This window comes from Lactuca saligna, chromosome 9 (assembly GCF_052625555.1).
Source record: "Lactuca saligna cultivar CGN05327 chromosome 9, ASM5262555v1, whole genome shotgun sequence".
In the NCBI taxonomy this organism is placed as follows: Eukaryota; Viridiplantae; Streptophyta; class Magnoliopsida; order Asterales; family Asteraceae; genus Lactuca; species Lactuca saligna.
The window spans coordinates 16,285,624-16,300,361 of record NC_136425.1 but is presented as its reverse complement, the minus strand read 5'-3'; the positions used below and the strand labels follow the sequence as shown (position 1 = coordinate 16,300,361).

The following is a 14,738-nucleotide window of genomic DNA, read 5'->3' as shown; positions in this document are numbered from 1 at the left end:
TAATCCTTACTGTTATGTAAATAAGTATATGAGTTCATAGCTCAACCTGCTAATCCGAATCTGACCCAGAAACCTGTATAGTTAAACGGTTTAGACGGTTGGTATCTAGGTTCCAACCTACAAACTCATAACCCGTCAACCCACTACACGGATAATTATATGGATCATAGACACGATGATGGATTCAACCCGGACACAATTACTATTGCCACCCTAGTTATATTTACCCTTACCGAGTATTTTTTCGAACAAGTTTTTTCTCCAAACCACTTTAACTCCTTGAGAAAAAATAAACCGTTCTAAAACCCTAATGCGTTAAGTGTTAACCCTCTCCCCTCCATTACCCCTTAATTGAACGAACTGCAAACCCCTCTGGTTCAATCTATGATCTATGGCGCATGCGATGAATAGCAATAGAGGACAAGACACCACCCTCACATTCACGAAACAACCTTATGTCGAAGATAAAGGCCCCCGAAGGATGTAAGAGTTTTCATGATCATTTCTTACGATTTTCAATAGTTCAATTGCTTATAATCATTCTGACTCTACTCAAAATCTTTGATTTAATGACAGCAAGAGCATTAAGTTCTCAATGTTTTCTGACGCTGATGTTCTCAAAATGGGGGAAGTTCAGGTTTCTTGCTCCCGATGTTATGTGAGTCAAGAGGACAAAAGCCCTGTCCCCAATGGCTTGTTGGATGCACACATGGTACTTTGTACTTCTCTGCATTTTATACATGTTATCTCACTTGTTTTGACTGCAATTGATCGACTATTCTCCATTTTGCATAGGAGATATATGATTGTGTGTAGTAGAATTGAGGACATTGTGCCCTATTACACTAAGAGTGTTTACTAGCATTCAACTAATAAATTGATTTGAATAAAGAGAGTTTTGTACTAAACACCATTGTTGCACATCATGACCTCTAAAATAAACACTAAACGTGGAAAAATGCGATTTTTAACAATATATGTGTAACTTTTTTCATAATGTTGGTGTGTTGCATACTTGCATAAGAGTACTTTGAATTGTATAAGAAGCTATGAGATTATATTGTTGCTTTTTAACCTTATGCTACATATTTTTATTGTTCACATGTAGTTATAACTTATTTTCACTTGTTATTGTTTATGAAGAGTTCTGAAAGACATCTTTGTTGTTATTTCAGGGTCCTCCAAACAAATCAGGCACATGTGACACATGCCATGGAAAATTTGAAAATTGCCCTGGTCACTTTGGATACCTGACACTTGTGTTACCAGTTTATAATGTTGGATATATTTCTCATATTGTGGACATTTTGAAGTGCATATGCAAGGTATTGTAGCTGCAAACAAGCTCTATAATTCTTTTTCCCTTTCTCATTTCCATTTTGTTTTCTTCTTTTCAGTCATGTTCACGCATATTGTTGTTGGAGGAAGAACGTGTAGGCTATTTAAAGAAGATGAGAAATCCAAAACTGGATCATTTAAGAAAGAATGAAACTTTTAAAAAGGTAGTGAAAAGGTGCACAGCTATGGCAAGTAGTAAGAAAGCAGTGATATGCTCCAGATGTGGCTACATAAATGGTTCATTTCTTACTTGTTATTTTCATAGATAAGACATTTTGTATATTATTTTCACTAATGATGATTTATAATTTGTTACAGGTATAGTGAAAAAGGCTGTTGGAACAGTTGGAGTTGTACATGATCGTAGCAAAGTTCAAGATTCTACCTCAAAGGAATTAACTGTTGCTACCTCTCACCTCAAGGAGTCAAAGACACCTGTCAATTTGTCACTTTGTTTAAACCCTGACAAAGTTCTTAAACTTTTTAAGAAGATGGTGGATGAGGTACCATTTTCTATGACTTTTAATGAAAGTATTACTATTATATGAAAAGAACTTGATTCAAAGTTGTTATGATTTTGTTTTTACATTGTGTTACAGGATTGTGATTTGCTTTATCTTGCTGATAGACCTGAGAAACTCATTATATCAGTAATTCCTGTTCCTCCATTACCTATTCGCCCTTCTGTCAAAGTTGATGGTGGAGCAACAAGGTTTATTATTATTATTATTATTATTTTTTAATGTTTTAACATTACAAACTAATTATTTTCTTTAAAATTTAAACCAATGTTTCTCTCTTCTATCTTGCAGCAATGAGAATGATGTAACCTTGAGATTGGCTGAAATTATAAAAGCCAATGCTCTTCTTAATCAAAATTTATCAGACCCAAGTGCTGCTAACAAAACCATGGTATAGTTTTTCTTATCATCACTTTTTTTTTTTTTTTTTTTTTTTTTTTAAATGTTGTAACTATTTATAGTTATAATACCCTTTTATGATTGTAGGAAAATTGGGAGTATTTACAAATTACTGTTGCACTATATATAAACAGTGATGTTCGTGTGCCTCCTTCACCTAATCTTCAAAACACTAAACCAATGTCTGGTCTTGTTCAACGTATGAAAGGGAAACAAGGGAGATTTAGAGGGAATTTATCAGGGAAACGTGTTGAATATACTGGAAGAACAGTTATTTCTCCAGATCCTAACTTAAAGATTACAGAGGTTTGTTAATTGTTTTCACTTTTGACAATTGGCTTCTCATGATTGATGATAATCTTGATTCTTGAATTTGATTTCTTTTTTGTATTATTGGTTTCAGGTTGGAATTCCTATCTTAATGGCTAAGATTTTAACTTTCCCTGAGAGAGTTTCAAATCACAATATAGAGAGATTAAGACATGCTGTACGTAATGGAACTATTAAATACCCTGGTGCTAAGCATATAAGAAAGACAGATGGTAGCATGCTGTAAGTATTGGTGTCATTAGTCATTCATGGTGATGAATTTTGATTTTCTTGATGAATGGATGAGTGATTTTTTTGATTCTATGTGATGCTGTAGATCATTGAGTATCAATGCAAGAAAGCGTTTGGCTGATGAATTGAAAATTGGTGATGTAGTTGACAGACATTTGATACATGGAGATGTTGTTCTGTTTAATAGGCAACCGAGTTTGCATCGTATGTCAATCATGAGTCACAGGGTGAGAGTCTGATGATTGATGAAAAAAAAAATATATTATTATTATTATTATTTTTGATTAATTTATTGTATGTAGGCGAGGATTATGCCATGGAGGACATTGAGATTCAATGAATCTGTTTGCAATCCTTACAATGCTGATTTTGATGGTGATGAGATGAATATGCATGTTCCACAAACAGAAGAGGCTCGAACAGAAGCTCTTATGCTAATGGGGGTAATTCTGTCATTTTCAATTAATTAATTAACCAAACTTTAGTTTAGAATCATGATATGATTGAAACATCACATATCGTTTGTTTTCAATCACACAGGTTCAGAACAATTTATGTACACCAAAGAATGGGGAGATTTTGGTTGCATCAACTCAAGATTTTTTGACATCTTCTTTCCTTATAACAAGAAAAGACACTTTCTATGATCGAGCTTCATTTGCACTTATGTGTTGCTATATGGGTGATGCAATGGATCCTCTTGATTTGCCAACTCCTGTTATACTCAAGGTTTGAAAATAACATAACAGAACTTGACATTGTTATGGGGGTATTTATGTCAATTATGGTTTATTTTAACTGTTTTGGTTGCAGCCAATAGAGCTTTGGACTGGTAAACAGTTGTTTAGTGTATTGTTGCGCCCATATGCAGATATGAGAGTTTATCTGAATCTTACTGTTACTGAAAAGAGTTACACAAAGCCAAGTGGCAAAAGAGTCAAACCTTATGAAACCATGTGCCCTAATGATGGATATATCTATATTCATAATAGTGAGCTTCTAAGTGGGCAGCTTGGGAAGGCTACTTTAGGTCTGGTTTTCTTCTCTTTTCAAATCTTTTGGAAATGTCAAAAATACCCTTGTGTGATTAAATAATGCAACAGGGAATGGCAACAAGGATGGACTTTACTCTGTTCTTCTTAGGGATTATAACTCACATGCTGCTGCTGCTTGTATGAATCGCTTAGCAAAACTAAGGTACTTTTTATTTTTATTTATTTATTTATGTTTTCTTGAATCTGATTTAGAGATTTAGTTAATGTAATGTTATGTTATGTTTTATTGTGTTTATATTTTATGATGCAGTGCTCGATGGATAGGAAACCATGGATTCTCAATAGGAATTGATGATGTGCAACCTGGGGATAATTTGAATGACAACACAAATAGAATTATTTCTGAAGGGAATAAAAAATGTGATAATTTTATATTGGATTTTAATAATGGAAAGCTCAAGTTACAACCTGGTTGTAATGCTGCTCAGACCCTTGAAGCTGAGATCACAGGTGTATTAAATAAGATCAGAGATGAAACTGGAAAGGTAATAATAGATTAATATCTATCTCCATATTTTTTTAAATCAACTATTAAGTGTAATAATGAATTTACATAAACAGGTCTGTATGGAAAAACTACATTGGAGAAACAGCCCTTTAATTATGTCTCAATGTGGGTCCAAAGGTTCTCCAATCAACATAAGTCAAATGATTGCATGTGTTGGTCAACAATCAGTTGGAGGTCAACGAGCTCCAAATGGATTCATAGACAGAAGTCTTCCCCATTTTCAAAGAATGTCAAAAACCCCTGCTGTATGTTTTACATTTTTACCCCTCACCTTTCTTTCTTTTATGTTTATCTTTTATATATATATATATATATATTTTTCAATTCAGGCAAAAGGGTTTGTAGCAAATTCTTTTTACAGTGGTTTGACAGCTACCGAGTTTTTCTTCCACACCATGGGAGGACGAGAAGGGCTTGTGGACACAGCGGTAATTTAAAAAGAAAAAAAAAAAAACGAAGATTTAAAAGTAATGAGTAAAAGGGTATTATGGTAATTTTTGTAATGTGTGACACACAGGTGAAAACAGCTGACACGGGTTACATGTCTAGAAAACTTATCAAAGGATTGGAAGATTTATCAGTTTACTATGATAACACAGTGAGAGATTCAAGTGCATGTATTGTTCAATTCACATATGGTGGTGATGGAAGAGATCCTTCTCAAATGGAAGGAAAATCAGGGTTTCCTCTTAATTTCTCAAGGTTATTGGATAAAGCCAAGGTATTTTAATATTTTTAACTTTTTAACTATTTATATTATAAGTTTTATAATTGATTAGTAACTTTTGTTGTTTTTGAATGAAAGAATACATGTCCTTCTGGGGAACATAAAGGCATGTCTCCTACAGAGATTCGTGAAGTGGTTGAAGAACGTCTTTCAATGCATGATATGACTCCAGAAGGAGGCTGCTCTGAAGACTTTCGGAAGAAATTAAAACAATTTCTTGAAAATATTGCAACAACATTGGATTTCACAATGAAAGCAATCATGCCACGTGGACAACTTAATCATGATGAATCATTAGTTTTTGAAAATGTTGCTCAAAGTGTATCTGGCATCACCCCTCAACAGCTTCAGGTATTTCTCAATATATATATCTATTAAATCTCATTAACTCAAAAAAAAAAAAAAAGTTTCATTTTCTATTATTATTTATTTATTTGTTATAGGTGTTCATGGAAACTTGCATCTCACGTTATCATCATAAAAAAATTGATGCTGGGACAAATATTGGTGCAATTGGTGCTCAAAGTATTGGAGAACCAGGGACACAAATGACATTAAAAACTTTCCATTTTGCTGGAGTTGCTAGCATGAGTATCCTTTTTCTAAATATTTTATTTAATTTTTTTTCTAAATAATTGTAGTGTCCTTAAGTTTATGACAGATGTCACTCTCGGGGTTCCTCGTATAAAGGAAATCTTAAATGCAGCCAAGAAAATCAGCACACCTGTCATTACTGCAAAGCTTAGAACTAATGACAACGTGTCATTTGCACGACTGGTGAAAGGGAAAATGGAGAGAACTCTCTTGGGACAGGTTGGATATAATCATTCTTTTCCAGGGGTATTTCTGTCTTTTTCTCTTGAAATTTGAAATATTGAGATATTGTTTTTCACAGGTTGCAAAGAGTATAAAGCTTGTATTGGGATTAAGATCCGCATCTATTGTGGTTTCTCTTGACAAGAAAACAATCGAAGCGCTACAACTCAATATAAATGCTTACACTGTTCAAGATTCGATTCTAAAGACTCCTAAAATCAAACTCAAGGAAAATGTAAGAATTGTTGATATAATTTGGTACTTGAAAACTATTTTCTGATATATAAATATGTACATTTGTTATGGATTACAGCATATCAGGATCTTGGATGATTATAAACTTGAAATTAATCCTCCATATGATAGGAGCAAGTATTATTTTGATCTTCATTGGTACAGAAACAGGCTTCCATCAGTCGTTGTCAAGGTCAGTCACATTAAAAAAAAAAACAAATTCATTATTTATAATTTTGTAAATTAATGATTTTATATTATATATACATTTCTAGGGAATTGGTACAATCGAACGAGCTGTGATAAACAAGAAAAAGGAGCAGGAAAAGTTCAATTTGCTTGTCGAAGGGTTAGTTTACATTTTACATTTTACAATTTATAATTTATAATAAAGAGAAGTGTTGAGGGGTATTTTAGTAATTTTAACAAGCTGAGACTGACAGGACGGGGCTCCAAGCGGTGATGGGAATGGAAGGAATAAACGGACACGAGACAACAAGTAATCACATTCTGGAAGTACAAAACACACTCGGGATCGAAGCTGCAAGAAGGTCGATTATAAAAGAAATCCAATACACAATGGAGAGTCATGGAATGAGTATCGATATCCGACATATGATGCTTTTAGCGGATGTGATGACATATAAGGGTGAAGTTTTGGGGATTACGAGGTTTGGGATTCAGAAGATGAAGGAGAGCGTGCTGATGCTGGCGTCGTTTGAAAAGACATCGGATCATCTTTTTAATGCAGCGGTTAATGGGAGAGTGGATAAGATTGAAGGCGTCAGTGAATGTATTATTATGGGGATTCCAATGCTTACTGGAACAGGAATGATTAAAGTTAAACAAAGGTACACACACATGAATGATGAAATTACATTTTTGGTCCCTGGGTATAGTTGATTTTTGCAATTTTAGACCGAAGTTGCGAAAGAAAACTTTCTTGGGGGAAAATTTTGAAAAATTAGCTATATGCAGGGACTGAAAATGTAATTTAGTCATTTTGATTTTTGAATATTGATATTGATATTTGTTGGCAGAGTTCCACAAGTCGAGTTGTGCAAGGGGACGGAGTTGATTTTAGCTTGATTTTGGCGGAAACAATTTTGATGAAACGGATGTATGCATCCGAAGTTTTTTTTTATTTTTTATTTTTTATTTTTTTTGGGAGGTTTAATAATAAGATTTTTGTTTTTTACTTTATGTAAGTTAATATGTAATTTAATGTTCTTGTTTGTAGTAAATATTTATTTATAATTAAATAAAATCTTCTCGACAGTTTGTAAAGATGTTAAAAAAATTTAAGTGGGATAATTAAGGTTTTAGAGTTTTATTTTGCCGTTCATTATATGGAGTTATTTTTTTATGGGTGTGGTTTTTAATATCGATATAATAATGTATTACAAATTAATGAAAAACAAATATATGAATTTTATTTTTTTATGGGTGTGGTTTTTAATATTGCTTTAGTGGGTGTTTGGGATAGCTTTTAAAAAAAAGCTTATTAGCTTTTTAGTTTTTTAAAAAGCTAATAAGTTAAAAAAAATGTTTGTGTATTTAAAAATTGTTTTTTAAAACTGTTTTTTGGATCGGAAAAACTAAAGCTTTCAAAAAACTGGAAAATCCTAGCTTTTTAGTTTTTTAACCATTTTACTCTTAAAAAAGTAGCTTTTTGCATCCAAACATTTTTTTAAAACCAGTTTTTTCTTAGAAATCACTTTTGACATAAAAAAGCTAATCCAAATATACCCTTAATATTATATTGCATAATTTTTTCTAGTAACAAGCAGAGTTCTTGTTATTTTAAGGAGTGTTTGGATTAGCTTATTAGCTTATTTGTGGTAAGAATAAGTAATAAATAAGGGGGAAGATGCTTATTAAAATTAACTTATTTATAACATAATAAACTGATTTTTAAGGATTTTATCCAAACACTTAAACTTAGCTTATTGTAGTGAAAATAAGCAAGCTATACACAATAAACACTTTCTTTTTTTCCTATCCAAACACCCCCAAATATAATAGATAGAATTTTCGCAAACTGTGTTGTTTATAAAAAACTTTGTTAGAATATCAAATAGAACTATTTAGGCAATTTGTTTATTCCAATTGTACTATTTTTGTAAACAAAAATTCAAACAGTTGGTTAAGAAATGTTGATTTGTTTTGGTATGTATAAACAAAAGTTGCTAAACTTATTCTAACATCTGCTACACGGTACACAATAAATAGAATACCATACAAAGATATGCTCATTTTCAACAATATAGATTTATCAATATTTGGAATATACAATTTTATTTTTGCATAATTCCGCCAAGTATTTTATTGCTATGTAAGGATCATAAAACCTAGCCATGCCTCATCATAAAAGTAAGCATGGAGTGCTTACCATTCCCACGATCTTCAAATGTACACATTTGATCAAGACTGAAATATCAAATGTGAAAGAAGGCATTGAACTATCAAAACAGAAACATTTTGTCCCTGAAATTGAGGTTAATCAAACTCATTAGTCTAACTTCCTTTCCCTTGAAGGACAACAAAGAGAATACTATATCAGATAGATGTCTCGTGTTTTTGTAATGAATATAATAAGATTGATAATATGAGGGTTTATATAACAGAATTGAAGTTATCAGACTCATCCATCTATAACAATTGTCAAATACATACCATAAAAGAAGGGAAAGTAACATTAGATATTAGAAATTCATAGTAACTTTTCCATTTGAAGTTAATTTTTTGTAGCTAACCAACTAACATTTAAATCATCAATTTACAAAGTGTAATACAAGAATTAATGAAGAAAATCATTTGAGATGTTAAAAAGTGTCATTTGAAAATAATTATGTAGAGCACCTCTGGTAATCTATTTGGGTTTTTAAAAACATTTTGTTGAAAAATATCAAACTATAAACCAACAAAATCTTGCAGCAGGCTCTATTAGGCTGGAGGGAGTGGTGCCACTGAAACCACACTCCCCCCCGCCACATAAACGTCATGTTATTTTTTACCACACAAGTGTGGTTTCTTGCCACACCAAGGGGTGGTGCCACACTTTTATTTTATTATTATTATTTTTTATTTTTTTTTGGTTAACTATTTTAATTTAATAAAACTTATTTTTTTAATAAAAAAAACATAATTTTAAAAAGATAATATTTCATTAATTAAAAATACAAATACCATACATTACATAACTTTAAAAAACACCTAAAAATTTAGAAAAACAAATTAGAAAAATAAAACTATAACTTAAAAACATACACACACACACACACCAAACGATTAAAAACTTGAAAAAAAAACTAGAAATTAGCCACGATTGATATAATGTTTTTTCATTTCCTCCTTTATCGCCAAAACCACTTCAAGCTCAACCATGATCATATTCGACGTGTCCGTCGCTAGTATTTGCATGTCGCTCTCCCTTTGTTTCCGAAGCTCTTTTTCAGAAGCAATTTGCAAAATCTTGTTCATTCTGTCTTTTATACCCTTCATGCCGGCTCCCATTTCTTTTAAATCATCTGAATCCGACGCTTTGCCTTTGCCTTTGCTTTTTGCTTTGTCTCTTCCCATTGCTCGGGAAGGTGGTGAAACTGGAACAGGTTCATCTTCGTTCAGATCAAATTGAACACGAGCATCTGATGTAGTGTGGTCGGACTCAGATGTTCTGCTGCGTTTTGAACCACTATCAATATGCTCGTCTGATGTTTTGCTACTCAACCATTTCCTGTTATCTTTTTAAAAAATTCCAAACTTCAAGAAATTTGAAAGCCTTCAGATTTTCTTTTTGATACACTTTCAACGCTTTCTTCAAAATCACTTCATCGCTTTCTCCACTTTTCCATTGACGTTTCATGTTGTTCCACAAGTCATTAAACAACATGACTTCCTTGTTCATCTTCCCCCATTTGGAGTACACTTGATGTTTTGAACGGTATTCTCCATGGTTCATTCCTTTATGGAACCTGTGTAAAATGCGAATCCAAAAGCGGTCTTGCTTTTGGTCTTTTCCAACCGTCACATCTTCTGAAATATCGATCTAAGATTGTGCCAACACTAACGCTTCCAAAGGTTCCCAACATCTAGCATCTGCCTTCTCTTTTCTTTTAGTTGCTGCTCGAGTGGGCTGAGTTTCTGTAACGAATTCTGGTTCAGAATCAGAAATGACCATTTCTGGTTGTGTTTGTGTTTGTGTTTGTTGAACAAACTCAGGTTGAGACAAAAAATCAAATGAATTAAAATCTATGTCGGGTTGTGGTAGTGGTGGTGTTTGTGGTAGTGGTTGCGCTGGTCGTTGTGGAAAATACGAAACATACCGCCGTAATGGTAATACGGAGGTGAGAAAACGGTTGATCAAATGAAGGTATTGGGGTGTTGGTGTTTCTGACTGGTGTTTTTTCTTTGCTGGGTCGTTTGGAAAATGACATTTTTCAAAAAAAAAAAAAAAAAAAAAGAGAGAGAGAGAAGGAGAAGAGATATGGTTAAAGGTTGTGTAAAAATGTTGTGTTAAATGGTAATATATATATATATATATATATATATATATATATATATATATATATATATATATATATATATATATATATATATATATATATATATATATATATATATATATGTAGTAATTAAAAAAAAAAAAAAAAGAAATTAACCACAAAGACCGATTCAACAGTCAAAAAAGCAGTCAAAACCCAAGGACCAATCACAAAACGCGGTGGTTTCTAGCTGCAGTGCGGCCAAGACCGCACCACACCGCGGCCTGGAGGCGGTGTTCGCGGTTGACGTGGCACAGACCACAGTCCCAGACCGCACCCACACCCTTCAGCCTTAAAAACTTCGAGTTTATCATACGCTTATATTTTTGTTTCAAATTCATCATTAAAACCAATATTTAATATCAATTATTCACCCATAGATTAAAAATTGTTTTTATAACAAAACAACTAGGTAATGAAAACACAAAGAAGATGTTTTAAAATGAGAAATTCTTATGTTAGACTGACTACCAATGTCTTTTCAAAAAAAGAATCAATAAAAACTGCAATTACAAAAACGATACAAAAACGATGAAGGTAGAGATTTAGCTACCGAGCCGGAAATTGACTCCTAGACACTTTGGAGACCGATAAATGTGAAATTTGAAAGCTGAATATTAGATTTAGAGAGAAATTGCTTCTTACTTCTTATATTAGAGATGAGATCGACGATCGACATTCGAAATCAATGGCCGTGCTTCGAGGCATTGAGTTCTCTCGATCGAAAACCAGATGGGTGTGTTTCTAGGCGTCGAATATTGTTGACGTTTTGCTTTTCTACGCAAAGTTGATGATCACCTGTCTCTTCGGTTGCTTCGCCCCCACATTGGCGTTGCCCTTCTCACTACATAAATTGGACTGAAAGGGTAATGGGCTAATTTTTCTGGACCAATATTATATATATTATAGATGAATGGACTAAATTTATGCCCTTTAAATTTTGCTGCCATGGGTCTTAGCCCAACTCGCCTATGTATTGGGCCAGCCCTGCTAGTAAAGCCAATGATGACGAATATGCCAATTTATATTTGAGAATGAGTTGGGCCTTAGCCCAACTCGCCTATGTATTGGGACAACTCGCCTAATCTTGATATCTATGCTGGATGTACGCTTTATACATGTTTTAAATGATTTAAACTATATATGTATTTTGTATCTATGAAAATGCTGGGTAAAACATGAGTAGATGAAATAGTTAATGTGTGATAAAATGACGAGAGGCCTTGATGTTTACAATGATCAAGTCATCTAGCGGAGTATAGATGACGACCACAGACTATTCTAGAAAGTCCAGTGGAACGCTAGCAACCTCGCAACCTGTAGGTGTTTTTTGAACTACGTGTTCACTAGACGTACTCTAAAAATCCTGGCAGTTATGCCTAACCTTTGAACTAAGTTTTCACCAGTTGTAATCTAAAAACCCTGGCAACGATAGACTTCGTGCCTATTCCTTAGGAAGATCCTTAGGAATGAATAAATGAAGGACATATGATTCTTAGGGTAGATCCTTAAGAATAAAGAAGATAATGGGGATGAGTAACTGAGTTGATTATTTGATGATTAAATATAATAATTATATTATTGTGGGCTGAAAACCATATGTACTAACCAGGTTTCCCAACCCGATCCACTTTATCTGTATCACAGGTGTCGATACGAAGCTATATTACGTTGAGAGATTAAAAGAGTTGTAGATCACTAGTGTAAATGAATATAAGGTTTGTTTATGCTTATGTTTCTGTATTAACGATGAGATCCCCAAAGTTTTAATAAAAACAAAATATATTTCTTCGGAAATACTTTGATAATATATTTATCATGTTTTTTTGGGAACAAATTCCTCAATATTATTCTTTAAAAATGATACTCTGATTTTCAAATAAGCATAAATAAATTTTTTAAAATGACCGTGAATTTAGGGATGTTACAATATCTTTGTACTTCTCATTTGATAATAATATGAAACCCTAGCCGTTCTATATCTTGTTAGTTTTCATGGTATTAGATCTCGTTTGATCATTTGTAATTTTGTTTTGGGGGTGAGTTTGTAGTAAGGACGACATTATTCACGTATTGTTCATCGACATTGTTTACATTTTCGGTATGAATTTCTTACTCATTTATGTGTTCAGTTTGATTTGATTTGTTCGTTTCATTGATTTCGATGGTTTCGTTTTGTCTGTTAATTTTGTTGATTTCGAGATCTTGATTGTTGCTGCTGCTACTCGTATTTACTGTTTGATTGATATTGTCCATTATAATTCAACTCGATGGTAATAACTATGACTATTGGAGTTATGTTATGAAAATTTTCTTGCGGGGCAAGACTATATGGAGGATTGTTACAGGTGTCAAGAAGAAAACAACAGATGAGAAGACTGATAATTATGCAACCTTACTGGATTCATGGGAGTGATCATTTGCTTATATGTAGATGACATGTTGATTTTTGGTATTGACCAAGATCAAATAGATGAAATAAAGCAACTGTTGTCATCTAAATTCTCCATGTTATACTTAGAAGAGGCTGATATATGTAACACCATGACTCCTAAGTATAAATTTTAAAAGTTTTATATTCATTATTAGAGACTTACTCGACGATTTGGTTGCCACAACTCGTCGTGTAGAAACAAATATGGCCGCGTGGTTTATGGGACTTACTCGACGAGTTGGTGGACCCTAACTCGACGAGCAGAGGTTATGCAAGAAAACCTTAATTTTCAGGGTTTGCACCCTATTTAACGGACCTTAAGTCCTTCCTTCCAGCCTCCTTACCACCCTTTCACGTCCAGAAGAAAACTCTAATTGATCTAACCATATTTTTGAGTGTGTGTGTGTGAGGCTAAAAGTGTGTGTTTGGTGCATTTCTTGAAGAGGCTTGAAGATTTAGAGGCTTGGAACGAGAGGAACCTTGTAGATCCAGTATCTACATTGTTTTGGCATCCAGTTGCAGGTAAAAATTCCTTACCTTGGTCTTCCATTCCTTAGATCTCTTCTTATGTTAGTATATGGTCATTTTGGTGCAAGAAGGGGGTCATACTCAAATTTGAGCTTGTCATGAGAACATGGTTTCAGATCTGGACTCCTCTAGGACCTTATGGACATAAAACCTCAAGCTTTAAGAAGCTTTGGCCCTCCTACATGTCCAAAACCCCTTCCTAAGGCTAGTTATGCGTGTTTTAGCTTCTTGGACCCTTGCATGTATGTAAAGTTAGCAATTTTACATGGTAACTATACCCTAGGAGGCTAGATCTAGAGTTTGAAGCCTTGGTTTTGCTTAAAAGCATCTGAATGAGAAAAGGACTGAAGGAACTCGATGAGTTGCATAGCCAACTCGACGAGTTGGATGAGGGTTGCCCCCTTTCTGGATTCTGCATGAACTCGGCGAGTTAGTGAGTTAACTCGATGACTTGGTTAGGGTTTTCCCTACATTTTGGACACTGCATGGACTCGACGAGTTGTCTGGAAACTCGACGAGTCAACTGGGGTTTTCACAATTCTTTGAGTTTTGAAGGAACTCGACGAGTCAGTAAGTTGCACTAGACGAGTTGGGTCAACATGGACTGTTAACCTTGACCGTTGACTTTGACTTTGACCAAGGGTTGACCATTTGACTTCTGAGGGTATTTCGGTAAAATAGGAATTTATGAAAGTGGATCATTGGTGGTTGTAGGTGTTGGTGTTCGGAGCCGTGTTTTGGGAGTTTGATATTTCAGTCCGATCGACATTGTGAGGTAAGTTTTCCTCACTATACTCAAGGGTCGAAGGCACCAAGGCGACCCTTTGGATTGTTATCTTGCTTTATTGTTAGTGTGATATGTTAGATCAACATCCTAGTAGATAGGATGATTCTATGTGGTCATGATCAGTTAGATCGGTATCCTAGTAGATAGGATGCTACTATGCTTAGTGTTCTATAGATTGGCTTGTCTGTCTGTAGACTGTTTTGTGATTATCTGATATATGTGCACATGATTGATTGGTGGTTGAGGCTTATCTGTTTTGTGCGAGAGCCAACAGACCAGGGCATTC

General features: G+C 33.9%; 1 protein-coding gene across 1 annotated transcript; it reads left to right on the top strand.

The window, feature by feature from the left end:
- Positions 1–249: 249 nt before the first annotated feature.
- LOC145014915 (DNA-directed RNA polymerase III subunit 1-like) lies at positions 250–7,446 on the top strand. Its single transcript, XM_078973359.1, has 26 exons — positions 250–483; positions 577–712; positions 1,176–1,325; positions 1,398–1,575; positions 1,657–1,841; positions 1,938–2,050; positions 2,151–2,250; positions 2,346–2,564; positions 2,662–2,810; positions 2,905–3,046; positions 3,122–3,262; positions 3,360–3,548; positions 3,633–3,849; positions 3,923–4,016; positions 4,125–4,359; positions 4,436–4,627; positions 4,712–4,810; positions 4,900–5,103; positions 5,188–5,460; positions 5,553–5,700; positions 5,771–5,922; positions 6,005–6,160; positions 6,239–6,352; positions 6,435–6,508; positions 6,603–7,010; positions 7,200–7,446. The coding sequence occupies exons 1-26, from the start codon at positions 392–394 to the stop codon at positions 7,246–7,248; spliced, it is 4,209 nt and encodes a 1,402-aa protein (XP_078829485.1). The 5' UTR covers positions 250–391; the 3' UTR covers positions 7,249–7,446.
- The last annotated feature ends 7,292 nt before the right edge of the window (positions 7,447–14,738 follow it).

What these genes read in the sequence shown, in the direction of transcription:
- LOC145014915 (XM_078973359.1), top strand. Translation starts at nt 392, where the DNA reads ATGGCGCATGCGATGAATAGCAATAGAGGACAAGACACCACCCTCACA. An exon ending in GTGCTGCTAACAAAACCATG is followed by an intron (nt 2,251 to 2,345) that starts GTATAGTTTTTC and finishes TTATGATTGTAG; the next exon opens with GAAAATTGGGAGTATTTACA. An exon ending in GAATGTCAAAAACCCCTGCT is followed by an intron (nt 4,628 to 4,711) that starts GTATGTTTTACA and finishes TTTTCAATTCAG; the next exon opens with GCAAAAGGGTTTGTAGCAAA.